General features: G+C 32.7%; 3 protein-coding genes across 4 annotated transcripts; 1 reads left to right on the top strand and 2 right to left on the bottom strand.

The window, feature by feature from the left end:
- Positions 1–823: 823 nt before the first annotated feature.
- On the bottom strand, positions 824–2032 carry LOC109815792 (uncharacterized). The gene has a single exon (XM_020380591.3). It carries the CDS (start codon positions 1527–1529, stop codon positions 1200–1202), a length of 330 nt encoding a protein of 109 aa, XP_020236180.1. The 5' UTR covers positions 1530–2032; the 3' UTR covers positions 824–1199.
- Positions 2033–2961: 929 nt separating this feature from the next.
- LOC109815790 (uncharacterized) lies at positions 2962–4023 on the top strand. The gene has a single exon (XM_020380588.3). It carries the CDS (start codon positions 3050–3052, stop codon positions 3731–3733), a length of 684 nt encoding a protein of 227 aa, XP_020236177.1. The 5' UTR covers positions 2962–3049; the 3' UTR covers positions 3734–4023.
- A 2717-nt stretch (positions 4024–6740) lies between these two features.
- On the bottom strand, positions 6741–11493 carry LOC109815789 (SH3 domain-containing protein 1). 2 transcript variants are annotated; one of them, XM_020380587.3, is made up of 11 exons: positions 11262–11493; positions 11064–11130; positions 10618–10731; positions 10442–10511; positions 10198–10346; positions 9698–9799; positions 9420–9620; positions 8717–8779; positions 8423–8566; positions 7924–7998; positions 6741–7251 (listed from the first exon to the last, which is right to left on the bottom strand). In XM_020380587.3, the coding sequence occupies exons 2-11, from the start codon at positions 11121–11123 to the stop codon at positions 7141–7143; spliced, it is 1089 nt and encodes a 362-aa protein (XP_020236176.1). In that variant the 5' UTR covers positions 11124–11130; positions 11262–11493; the 3' UTR covers positions 6741–7140. The 2 variants fall into 2 exon arrangements, with proteins under 2 accessions (XP_020236176.1, XP_020236175.1); XM_020380586.3 differs by having other exon boundaries at positions 11064–11127.
- Between the last annotated feature and the right edge of the window lie 675 nt (positions 11494–12168).

Here is a 12168-nt window from a genome sequence, read left to right as displayed (position 1 = left end):
AACAATTGATTTTGTTTTAAGTTGAACAAATGAAAAATACTATTCGAGACCAAGTGTGTGTTTATTTCTCTGTTTGCAGCAGACAAATATAAATTGATTTTAATCCATCAAAACTCATACTTTTCAATTTCGGTACTTTGAAATGCATGTTAACGGATATACAAGCACACTACAAGACTAGTCTGTTGGTAGTGAAAATTTGAAAATCATTGTTTTAATCTTCGATGCTCATTTTATGACGCATTAATAACATTTATTTTAGGACTTTGAAATGTTTTTAGAAATCGACATAACACTGCATACGCATAGGGGTGAAAACAGAGCAAGTTAGATCATCCCTCATGAAACAGGAAAAATTAATAAATAAATATATAGATATAGATATAGTGGACAGGTAGCTTAGAAACCCATAGAACGTTTTTCATACTCTGAATTTATTAAAAACAAAGGATATCATTCAGCTTATATTTTTTAACAAAATCTTCAAATTAATAACTTTTGTTAATAATAGAAACTTAGATTCTAGAAATGAAGCTCTAATCAAAATCAACGTTTGCATCACCAAAGGAGAATTGGATCACAATACGTTACAACTATTATTTGACCAAACAATTTTCAAAACAATTAGTATACACTTTTCAAAAGTAAAAAAGTATACACTGATTCCAGATTTAAAAGGGAGAAAGACAGCTCATCCAAACCCTTTGTATATATATTCATCTCTTTCAACCACATTTTTACTTTCTACCACTATTAATTTTAGGGGTTAGCTAGAAGCAAATTTTAATTATAAATTAGTACATCAATTTATCACTCCATAACCTAATATAAACAAATGCAATTTCCATACTTATATGATGGAAGCAAGATGACATTTCTTTCATATATATAGGGGAAGATTTGTATAGAGATGATAGACAAGTCCAACACAACTCCTTCATGGATCATGGTCAACACATGCATCTTCTTCGTTACGTCCCAATCATATGCTTAACTTGAAGCCAAAGGAACCCATCCAAAATATTAAAAAGATTAGATTCAATGATTTTAACCTTGTCTACGTAAAAGAACTTGGTTATTTCTGAGAGAGAATGTTTATTGTCTATACACTTTTGAATTTGTAGCAATAAGAACTTAGGCTAAGAAACTTTAAGAGAAAACAACAGAAATTAATCAAGAAACTCACTAATATATATATATTACTTAACCTTTGCTTCTTTTTCATCGTCTTTGAGAATTGATTTGATCATAGAAACATCGATTCTTGCTGATTCCTGCTTCACCCATTGGACAACCCTCTCGGCTTCCATGCTTACCCTCTCTTCCTCTTCCAACGCTTTCTTCAGCCTCTTCTCTTGTTCTTTCACCGAAAAGGTGCTCATGTCAGAGAGTATTTCATCCTTCTTTCCCCATTCAACGTGCTCTGAACTCAACACTTCTCTGCTTTTACCGTTTCTTGGAACGCTCTTCTTGGTGGTGGTGGAGAAGCAAAAGCAACATGCTGATCCTCCTGTGTACTCTGGCTCCATATCGGACAATTTTGGAGCATGATAAAACCAACCCTGCTATTTATTGAATGAACTTTGATGACCCAATTTGATACCTCTTGCTCTAAGCTAAGTTGAAAAGTGAAAAATGTGATAATGTGAAGTTGTTGAGATGATGTGTTATAGGATGAATATGGAGATTATTCTAGTAAGTGGGGTATTGTTTCTTGTCAGCATGTACGTTATATGTAATGTGTAACATGTTTAGCTTCAATGTTGGGACCCAGTTTAAGCAAATAATAGGGTTGAAATTTGTGATGATTGTTTGGCTGGTGAAGAGTTTACGTCAAACCTCATTTATACAATGTGGGGTGGCTAGTTGAATTTTCATCCTATGCTATGCTATGCTAAAGGAGATCTATGTATATAATATGGAAATAAATTACATTCCTCCCAAGGAACTAATTATGACAGTTATTTTTTTTATCAAATCAATTTTAATTCTGAATCCTTTATTTCTCATCTCTATATATATTATTAGTCAAAATTATAATAACAACCATAAATTATCTGCAAAGTATAGGAGTGAGTGCATGCCAAAAAAAAATTATCCATCAAATAAGACGATTTACAAGAAATTTCAGAAAATAAAAAACATCATTTATTTATTATTTATTTTCTTCATCTTTTTGATAAAATATTTAACATAATGAATTAAGTAATTATTATAATAATATATAATCAATTGAGATAATTAATTATGAATAAAAATATTTGAATATGTTGATTTTATATTATTATAATTGAGCACCTTAAAAAATTATAAATAATATTATATACGTTTTTATTAATAACATATTTAATTTTATTTTTTATTTTCAAAATATTATTTAAAATTTCATACTATACAATTATAATATTTACTTTATTTCTCTTATTTTTCTTCCCATCATTTGTCACTTGTTTCTTTTAAATTACTTCAAATCATTCCTTTCCTTCGAATAAAACATTTACCTACGTTTGAAATTGATGAAAATCAGAGAAAAAAATAGAAAAAAAGAATTAAAATAAAACATGATGTATTTTCTTTTATTTAGTTAGAGAAAAAATTTAAAAAAAATATGATTTTTAGAGATAAAAAATCAAATTTTATTTTCGTTTAAATTTTTCTCTATTTTTATTTATTTTTACTTTTCTCATTTCCTTCCACTTACATGGTAAGACTGAGTTGTCACAGTGAGCCTTTCCACCCCCAGTTCCAGTTTCCCCTGTGCCAGTGTCCAGTTTCACCAAAAACCTCAAAATAATAATAATAATAATAATAATAATAATAATAATAATAATAAACAATAAATAAATAAATAAAAAGCAATCTTCTTGCTTGTCCCTATCTCCGTGAAGCAGTGGGTCCCTAAAAATGCGCGCGTGGACCCCACATTCCGAAACGGCCCAGTTAGCCGTTGTAGAACTGAACCCCTCACGCTTTCGTTGCTCTTCCTTTTCACACTCCTCAAAAACACACACACACACACACTCCACTCCCAACAACAACAACAACAACAATGGTCGGATTCTACGACCTCTCCGACACCGACGACTCCGCCGTCGAAGAAATCATCTCACAGGCCCAAGACGCCTGCGTTTTGGACCAAATCGCCGCCATCAACTGTTCCGGCATCACCGACACCGTCCTCCCCACCCACCTCGAAACCCGTTTCCGCAACCTCAAATCCTTCCCACCCACCAAACCCAAACCCAAACCCAAACCAAACTCCCAAGCTCCCACCTTTTCCACCCTAAACCACCAAACTCCCAATTTTTCTTCTGATCAGGCCTCTCCCAACGTTCCCGGAGAAAAACCTAAACATGGGTCTCTTTATTCTGCTTCTTCCCCTTCCTCCGACGATAGCTCCATGTCTTGGGTTTTCAGGCCGTCGCAAAAGCACGGTTCCAAAGAGAACTCTGTGACTTCTCGCTCCCTCTCGCCTCCTCCTCGGAAGGGTTGTTTGTGGTTTTCTCCGAAGAAGAAGGAGAAGAAGAAAAGCAAGGAGAATTGGGGTGACGAGTTTTTGTCGGAATTGGGAAGCTTCTCGTCCTCGAAGAAGGAGCAGCAGAAGATGTTGAAGAAGGCTATGAAGGAGGAAGAGAAGGTAAGCCGAGAGGCTGAGAAGATTGTTCAGTGGGCTAAGCAAGCATCTGCAAGGATGAATGTTTCTCACATTGATGGTGAACTTAGTGATGGATGAATAGGCCAATAGGCTACACTACAAACACTTAATTTTGGGTTTTCTCTCTCTTCTATATCAGAGAAGAAGAAAATTGGGTGTTATAAGGTGTTCCAACTATATTGTCTTGTTTCTTTTGGGGATTAATGGGACTGTCAATTTGTCTTGTTTCATTTTGTGTCTTTACGTCCATACAAATTTTTTACATATTTTGGGGAGTTTATACAATGGAGAATGAAATATTTTGTCTGATCTAATGATCTCTTTCTTGTTTTTGGTAATACTTAAATGCAAATTACTTTTTTGGAACTTTACAATACCTAGACTTGTAATTTATTGCAGATTAAAAATCTCAGTTCAATTTGGTAATTGTTTTGAATTTTGTCTCATGTGTCAAGGTTATACATTACTAATGGCTAGCATAATTTTTTCTTGGGGCTGTTAAAATATATTTTCGTTTTCACCTGCACATTATATTACTTATATGCACCATGCTGAGTCTCCTTGTTTATCTTTATCAATTTCTTTGTCACACTGAGAATTTTTTTTCTGAAATAATATTTTTTTAAAAAAAATTACCAAAGGAACATATACTACACATTATTTACCCAAATAGACCTCTTTACTGTTCACACTCAAAATTCAGTTTCTAGAAAACCAAATTCTAAGCAGTGTTATTTTTTTTTTTAGTTTCTAAGGAAGAGGAAAACTAGATTCAGAACGGGCCGTTATACAATCAGAACGGCCCGTTCCAGATGAAAAACATACACATGATGAATGGATCAGAATGGGCCGTTTTCCAAGGAATGCAAGCAGAACGGGCACTCCTGAGCCCAAAACAAAAAAAATAAAAATTTAAACACTACTTTGACTTTCCGGGAATCGAATTCTGAGCAAAAATAAATAAATAAATAACACTGTTCAGAATTTGGTTCCCAGAAAATCGAATTCTGCATGTGAACAGTAAATAAGTCTATTTTGGAAAATAATGTGTAATAGATGTTTTTAAAAAAATATTATTTAAGAAAAAATTTCGTCACATTGAATAACCTATTATATTTATATTTTTCTACTTTTTATCTCTATCTTATTTTGGGTTTCTAGCAATATGTACAACCATGCATTTCTCTCTCAAAAAAAGTGTTTATGCATCATTTTTCTTCTAAGCTAATGCATTATTTAATTTATGCATATGAATTTAACCTGTGTTTGCTTTCACGTTTCAAACGTGAAAAATTACTTTTAACATAAAACTACACGTTGTAACTTTTACGTTAAACGTAATTTTTCACGTTTGAAACGTGAAAGCAAACACGCACTTAATATATATGTATTGCTAACCGAGTTTTCACAAAATGTTATATATGTAAGTTTCCTTTTTTTTTTTTTACACCAAATATATGTTTCTTAAATTTTATAATAATAAAAACTTTCTTAAATTTTATAATAATCATGTAAAATAATTATTTTAAAAGTTGTACTTATTGAAAGTGTGAAAATTACACCCGACTCGTTTTTTAGGTAGTTCCTATGAAAAATGTTCTAGATGGACTTTATATGCACAAGCACAAGTACAATCGCTTTAAATGCTGTTCTTACATAGACATTAAAAATGATTGTCGCATATAAAAATAAAAAAATATATGAAAATTACTATATCATCCTAAAACAAAACGAAATAGTATCCGAAATTTTAAAATATTAATATTTTTTAATAAATTTATTATTAAATAATTATTTAATTTAATATTTTATAATTTAAATTAATTTTTTAAAGATTAAAAATCTGAGGATGTAGAATTTTTCAAAATATAGTTCTGGACTTCTGGTCCTTTCATAACACTTCACTTTATTTTATTTATTTTACATTCTTTAATCTCATCTTGAACATGTGATTGCAAGTAATTGATTCCATTTTTTAATGAGGAAGTTATTGAACATATGTGGTCGATTAACTAAGGAAAATCATCTTAGTTAAGATAATTAAAAAGGAAACTAATGTATGATATATATCAGGCTTCCTTTCTCAAATGGACCTGTTTGAATGGGAGAGCATGAGCCTATTTTTCCGAGGATTCTTGGAATATAAAACGAAAATATTTAACGGTCTTTCCTATTATGTAAATGGTGTAGCTTGGAGGGATTGTCACATGAAACCCATCAGGAAAAATATTAAATTTGGAATTTAGTATAATTCATTTTGAACTGAGTAATATAATTAAGAAGTGTGTTCAAATATATGTTACGGCATTATAAATTGATTTTGGTAGATTACAAAATTGGCACTTTAATAAATATCAGATAAATCTCAAAAGGAAACTGTGTTTATAAGCTGACTCTAATCTTCACCTATCTGTCTCACATAAGGTCTTAAACAAGCTGGAAAGTTCATACTTCTTTTTCCTCTTTGTTTGGCACACATTTGCAGATACATTGCATGCATGTGAAAAACAGCGGGGAGAAAGGAAGCTATGTTTTTAAGCTGATTCCTTCAAGCATTTGTGTGTGATCTTAAAACAAACAAGAAAGTTTAAAATGTTTTCTTACTGATTTGGCACAAAAGTTCGCAGGTGTTGCATGCATGTGAGATACATACAGGGGGAGAATCTGATATACATTTACAGAAAGAAAATCTTTATAAGCTGACTCTGCATGTGATTATGTCTGTATGATCTTAAACAAGCAAGAAAGTTCATACTTGTTTTCACCTCATTTGGTACACAACTATGCATTTACATTTCATGAATGTGAAGGACAGAGGCGAGCATCTGATATATATTTTTTTAGCAGGATAAAAGTTATAGAATTGTATAATCCTTCATCTGATATATATGTTTATCAAGGAAAGTTGTTGTGATAGGTATTTGGGCGGTGGAATCCAGTTTATTTTAATCTATGATACACCGTGTCCTGTTTGAAACTTCATTTAGTTTTTAGATAATCCATTAACAACATTTAAGTCCCTGGGACCCAGTAACAAAGGCCATAATTTATTTCTGCCAGACTAGAAAGACATACAACAAGAAAATAAAGATAGAAATTACTTTTTCCATATTGATACATCTTTCTGAATACAATGTTTCTCCCATTGTCTTCATTTAGAAATTACAGTCCATCCTATAGAATATGGACAATAGAAAATTAATATTTAACCACCTTACTAAGCTTTTCATCTTGAAAACTAAGTTCCTTAGAATGACCTAACGGCCTAAGCAAATGCCAATCATATATCAATCTACATATTCAAACCGCTATTTCCTATTGCAATTATGTTCACAGAATCACATATACAACATACTGCACAGATGATAGAACCACCCAAAAATAATAGGAAGAACATGCTATGGCTTTCGAAATGCACCTATTCCGTGATAATAATATACAATTTTTGCCTCACCTAATCAAAAGGGCAATCTTGGTACGTGACATTATTCTGTTATCTTGCTGGCTGGTATCAAGTCTTGTCTCTGTACATAAGCAGAGGGAAACCATCCAGCATTGCCTTTGCATTCTCCTTCAGACCATCCATTAGGACCAATCTGGAAATGAAGCAACCATAAGGACAATACAAATACAGCTCATATCAGTTAGTCTGATATTGCGGCAATAAAGATTATAACCTAAATGTCCAAAAAAAAAAAAAATAGATGGTGACATTCTTGTAAATACTAAATCAATAGCTGCACTAGTAGGTTATAATGTAAGGGCTGCCCAAGTTTTGTATGGACTACATTGGCCATATTTCTAACCAATGTATAATTTCTACAGTAAGAAAATGAACAACACACTTCAGCACTATAATATGTTCAGGGGTTAAAATGCCCAAAATTTGCATGTTATCAAGATAATGATTCAGTGCTGAAAGATCTCAATATTTGAATTATCTGGTTCATATGTTTAAGCAACAGACAATGGTATTAGAGCAGATGAAGGTTTGAAAATCAAATGAAAAAAATTATTTATTTTCAGTCATTTTATTTTGGGACAAAATTTTTATACAAGTAGATTTTGATTTAATTTGAATTACATCTCTATTTTTCCCCTCTGCTTCTGCTGCCTTACGACTCCAACCAATAACCCATAATTATAAACACCAAAAAGTCCAACTTTAGTTCTTTGCACAAGCCAACTTAAGCTTTTAAAAAGTTGGTTTATCTGGAGTACAAGTTATGATGGATCATAAATAGCTATACAGTCCCTTAAGGAAATACCTGACGAACTACAACAAAATCATCAACAGATAGACTTAACTCCCCCTCAGCTTGAGCATCAAATGGATGTACGACCTACAAGGCAAATGATGATGAACATGAATCAGTTTAGGAGATTAATGTAAACAGAATATTGCTTATTTCTAACAAATTTTGTATTATATCATATGACAAGACTATTTTTTTGCACAATGTTTTATACATGTATGTATATGAATGGAAAGATCTTGTAAAATTCATTATTTTATACATCTCGTTTTCTGTAGTCCCTTCATCATAAAGTATATGACAATTTGATAATGAAAAGAGTTAGCTGGAGTGAGAAGCCATATATTTTATGGGTTAAAATAATTGCATAAATATAATATAGCAGATATCCATAAATTAAAATATGCTGATACAAGAAAAATCAACATTAGCAATAGCAAGTGATAGTAATAAGATCTAGATGAGATATCGGTTGCAACAAAAGCAAAGCTAAATATCTGTATAGGCTTACCTTTGCAAAAAAGTATGTGGCTGTTGGACTGTTGTGTTTATATTCAAAGCCATTTGAATTAGCATTCTCATCCGCAGGTTGATTAAGTCCATCTCTTGGCAGTGGAAATGATGTAGCCTCTTTTGGTTGTCTCTCATCAATTATCTAACTCAAACAACATCCAAGTTATCAATTTGATCAGCACCCAAAAAAATGGTCAGAATATTATGCCAGAAGCTAACATGCAGAATGGACACAGGAACTAGTAATTATTCTTCCAATTTGAAGGAATTATCAGGCTATATGGTGACTGACCTCAGCATATAGTTTCTCAAGAATAACTAGGACATGCTGATGATAGGCTCTCTCAGCATCCACCTGCCAAAAAAGGGGAACAAATGAGTAAAAAAAGGTTTAGGGAAGGAGGATTTACTCAGGGCTCAAGAACCATACAAAATATAACTAGAAAAAAATGCAACCATTGTACTCAATCAAGCAAACATAAGTTACTGTCATTTATTTAGATTCTCTTAAAATTTTGAACCATGGCTACAGAAAATTGATCACCATCATGTCAATAAATCTCTTGGTTTCTATCACTTCAAGTAACCAACCCATAGGTATAGTCTATAGTGTAAAGATATTTTATCCACACAAGTTCTGCAGCCTAATGGAGAAGAATTGACTGTGCATAGCATGTCATCTATAGAAGCATGGGAATCTTATTCTCTTTTCTTTTATTTTTTTAATCTTCATATAGGAAGAAACTTCGTCAATGGCCAACAAAAGATGTAAAATAATTTGACAAACTACTTCTGATAAATGTAAGCTCATCTCTTGTATGAACAACAAATCTTGATATCATTAAATTTGTAATAGTTAACACCCCCATTCAGCAATTAGCAATAGAATAGTACTGTAATACTAAACTTTGATGTTAACCACCAGGCAGGCAGAAAAAATTCAAATCAGCAATCACATTGGCAAGAAATTACTTCCACAAGAAATATAGCAATACCATTGTACGAAGGCTCTGGAGAGTCATCTGTTGCTGTTGTTCTTCAACGGACAACATAGCTGCAGTTGCTTCTCTACCAAGTGCTGCCAAGGCAGATTTAAGTTCTTTCAACCTTGTTTCTGCATTTTGAAGCCTCACAGAACTCTCTGCAGAAACAGAAGAATTCCTCAACTTTGACCGACGCCTCAAAACTTCAGCAGCCTGATGAGAAGATATCTATGATAAATACCATGCATAGCATACCACCATATGCATGCCATTGTGACAGTAATTATTACCTGGGCTTCTACTTCTTGATGAAGTTTGTCATAGCGGTGAGTGAGATGGCGTGCATCCTCCAAAGGAGCTCCTGTTATCTGTGCCCGCAGTGGCTCAGAGATCTATACAAAACCTGAAGCAGAATTAGAAGCATAAAAATTGCGGGGTGGGGACATGATTGGAAGTCTCCATGTTTGTATTTTATATTTGGATAGAATGAAAGACTTAAAATATTGGTATATAACATACAACTGAAAGAAAAAAGACAAATTTGTCTTAAAAAAGTAAATGGTAAATTAGGAATAGTTCCAAAGAACTAGGCTTCTCTTAATTAGCACTAGCAAGTAAACAGTTCCATTGAGTTGTCTCAGTGAGTAGTTTGGAAGAACTAGGGCTTCTTATAAAAACCATTAATTTGCACATATTAATATATCATATGATCCACTGAGAAGCTATACTTCACAAAATGAAATCTTAAAGACTACACTTGAGAGTACAAAGAAATTCGCCAAAAGATTACCTGATCACCTAAGATCCCAAGCAAAGTCTCCCTCTCATTTTCCGATATATCGTATGAGCTACCAAATTGAAGAGAAGCCCTTGCGAGGGGGTAAGTACTACCTTGATTCTCAGTCCCATACTTACAGCAGTCCTTAGCCAACTTCCTCACTGAATTATAGAGAACAAAATATCAATTACCAACCTCAAATCCTCGATGTATAAACCAAAATAACAAAAGCGCAAAAGGCCAAAAGCAAACTCACCTATCTCCATCTGCTTGGAGCTAACAGAAATGAAACCTTCTATAGCACGAACAATATGCCGCTGAAAATGCTATTAAGCAACACAGTGGTTAAAACATGGCTAAACAGAGTTTCCTGAACCAGTTAAATGTCAGCTTCCATAAGATAAATGGAGTCAAAATAATAAAAAAAAACACCTTAGCTGTCTTCGTAGAAGTGTATAACTTTTGAAGTTGCTGATGACATTCAATTTCAGATTCATCAGTCATAAGCGGTTCATTGCTAATTTGCCCCAACTGCCTTAGTATTGCCTGCAAAACAACACCATTATGATAGAAAACCAAAGTCAAACAAAAAAAACCACGACAAAACACAAATAAAACCACTAGAAACACACTAAGGCTAACAATTACACTTTTTTAAGGTTCCCACTCCACCAGTTTCAAATTAAACCAGAAGCAAAAATGAGCCTTTGCATAAAACATTAAAACCCCACTTTAAAAAAGTTGAAGGCAAATTGATATTATGATCCCATGCAACAGAAACAATTATGACCTAAATAGTACATAGTAGCATCACCACCACCCAATTGCACATGAAGAGGTTTCAATCTCAGAAGTGAAAGAATAAGAATGATGATGACCTGTTGTTGCCTGGCAACTTGCTCCCTTAACTTGCTTGCTTGCTTCCTTATAGCATCCATTCTCCTACTTTTGTTGACAATAAAAATGGTTACTTTATTGAAGTCCAAACAATAGATGATAAGAAAAAGGTAGTCTTGTCTTGGGATTTCTATTTGTTCAATCAAGACAGAGATGGGAAGAAGAGGATTGATTATTACCTGCAGCTAGAAAAGAAAGAGGCTGGGTCTTTGTAGAGAGAGAAAGAGGTTACTACCAAATAGTTTGAAGAGGAAAAAAAAAACAGAACAGCAAACAGAAAATATGATAATAATTGAATGAATGTTATGAGAATGAAAGTGAAAACTGAATCATGTTGTAAGAGAAAGCGGAGAGAGAATCTTGGGAGAAAACAAAAAAGCGTCTTTTCTAGAATTGTTTCACCGCACCGCACGCGCTTGACTTTTCCACATAAAGTGTAATTAAATTAAGCTCACAAAATGTTTTTTGTTTCTATTTTTCATTGTAGAAATAAAACATAAAATTAAAATAAGATGAGATGAGACTGTTATAACAAAAAAAAAAAAATCAATTTGAGAATTTGACGCCAATACTAAACAATAGCGAATTTTCAATTTAACTGTTGGCTAAAATCTGTTTGCAGCTGGCACTATTTTTGGTTTTTACTCATAAAACTTCAAAATCAGTAGAAAATAATGGTGGATTATTGAAGAACAGAAAAAGCATATAACAGTAGGTGGGTGAAGCCAAACTTGTTAAAACATTACCATATTTATATTACCATAGTCTTTGAATCATAATCAAATCGCACTCTCACCGGCTGGACATGAGTCAGATTACATATTTTATCATCCAAAAAATTATATTTTTTATTTAATTAGAATCATAATCATACTTATGCTAGAACGAATTTTCGTTGAAAATGGAAAGCAAAGGTGTAGGGTTTGTTTACTAATCCATCAAACTAGTCATCATTTTAAAAACTTAACAGGTAAGAACCACAGTTAGAAGATTTGATCATCACGCCATCGCAAAATATTCAGTAATTTCGTTAATAATTTATAGGCTTAAATATTTTTTTATATCTATAATTTTATAAATTTTATC

This window comes from Cajanus cajan, chromosome 11 (assembly GCF_000230855.2).
Source record: "Cajanus cajan strain Asha chromosome 11, NIPB_CcT2T_4, whole genome shotgun sequence".
NCBI lineage: Eukaryota > Viridiplantae > Streptophyta > Magnoliopsida > Fabales > Fabaceae > Cajanus > Cajanus cajan.
This window is presented reverse-complemented; position numbering and strand designations above follow the sequence as displayed.

Excerpts from the sequence above, each read along its gene's own strand:
- LOC109815790 (XM_020380588.3), top strand. The coding sequence starts at position 3,050 with ATGGTCGGATTCTACGACCTCTCCGACACCGACGACTCCGCCGTCGAA.
- LOC109815792 (XM_020380591.3), bottom strand. The coding sequence starts at position 1,529 with ATGGAGCCAGAGTACACAGGAGGATCAGCATGTTGCTTTTGCTTCTCC.
- LOC109815789 (XM_020380587.3), bottom strand. The coding sequence starts at position 11,123 with ATGGATGCTATAAGGAAGCAAGCAAGCAAGTTAAGGGAGCAAGTTGCC. Across the intron at positions 9,800-10,197 it reads TTGGGATCTTAGGTGATCAG|ATCTCTGAGCCACTGCGGGC; the intron begins GTAATCTTTTGG and ends GGTTTTGTATAG. Across the intron at positions 8,567-8,716 it reads TTGAGAAACTATATGCTGAG|ATAATTGATGAGAGACAACC; the intron begins GTCAGTCACCAT and ends TGTTTGAGTTAG.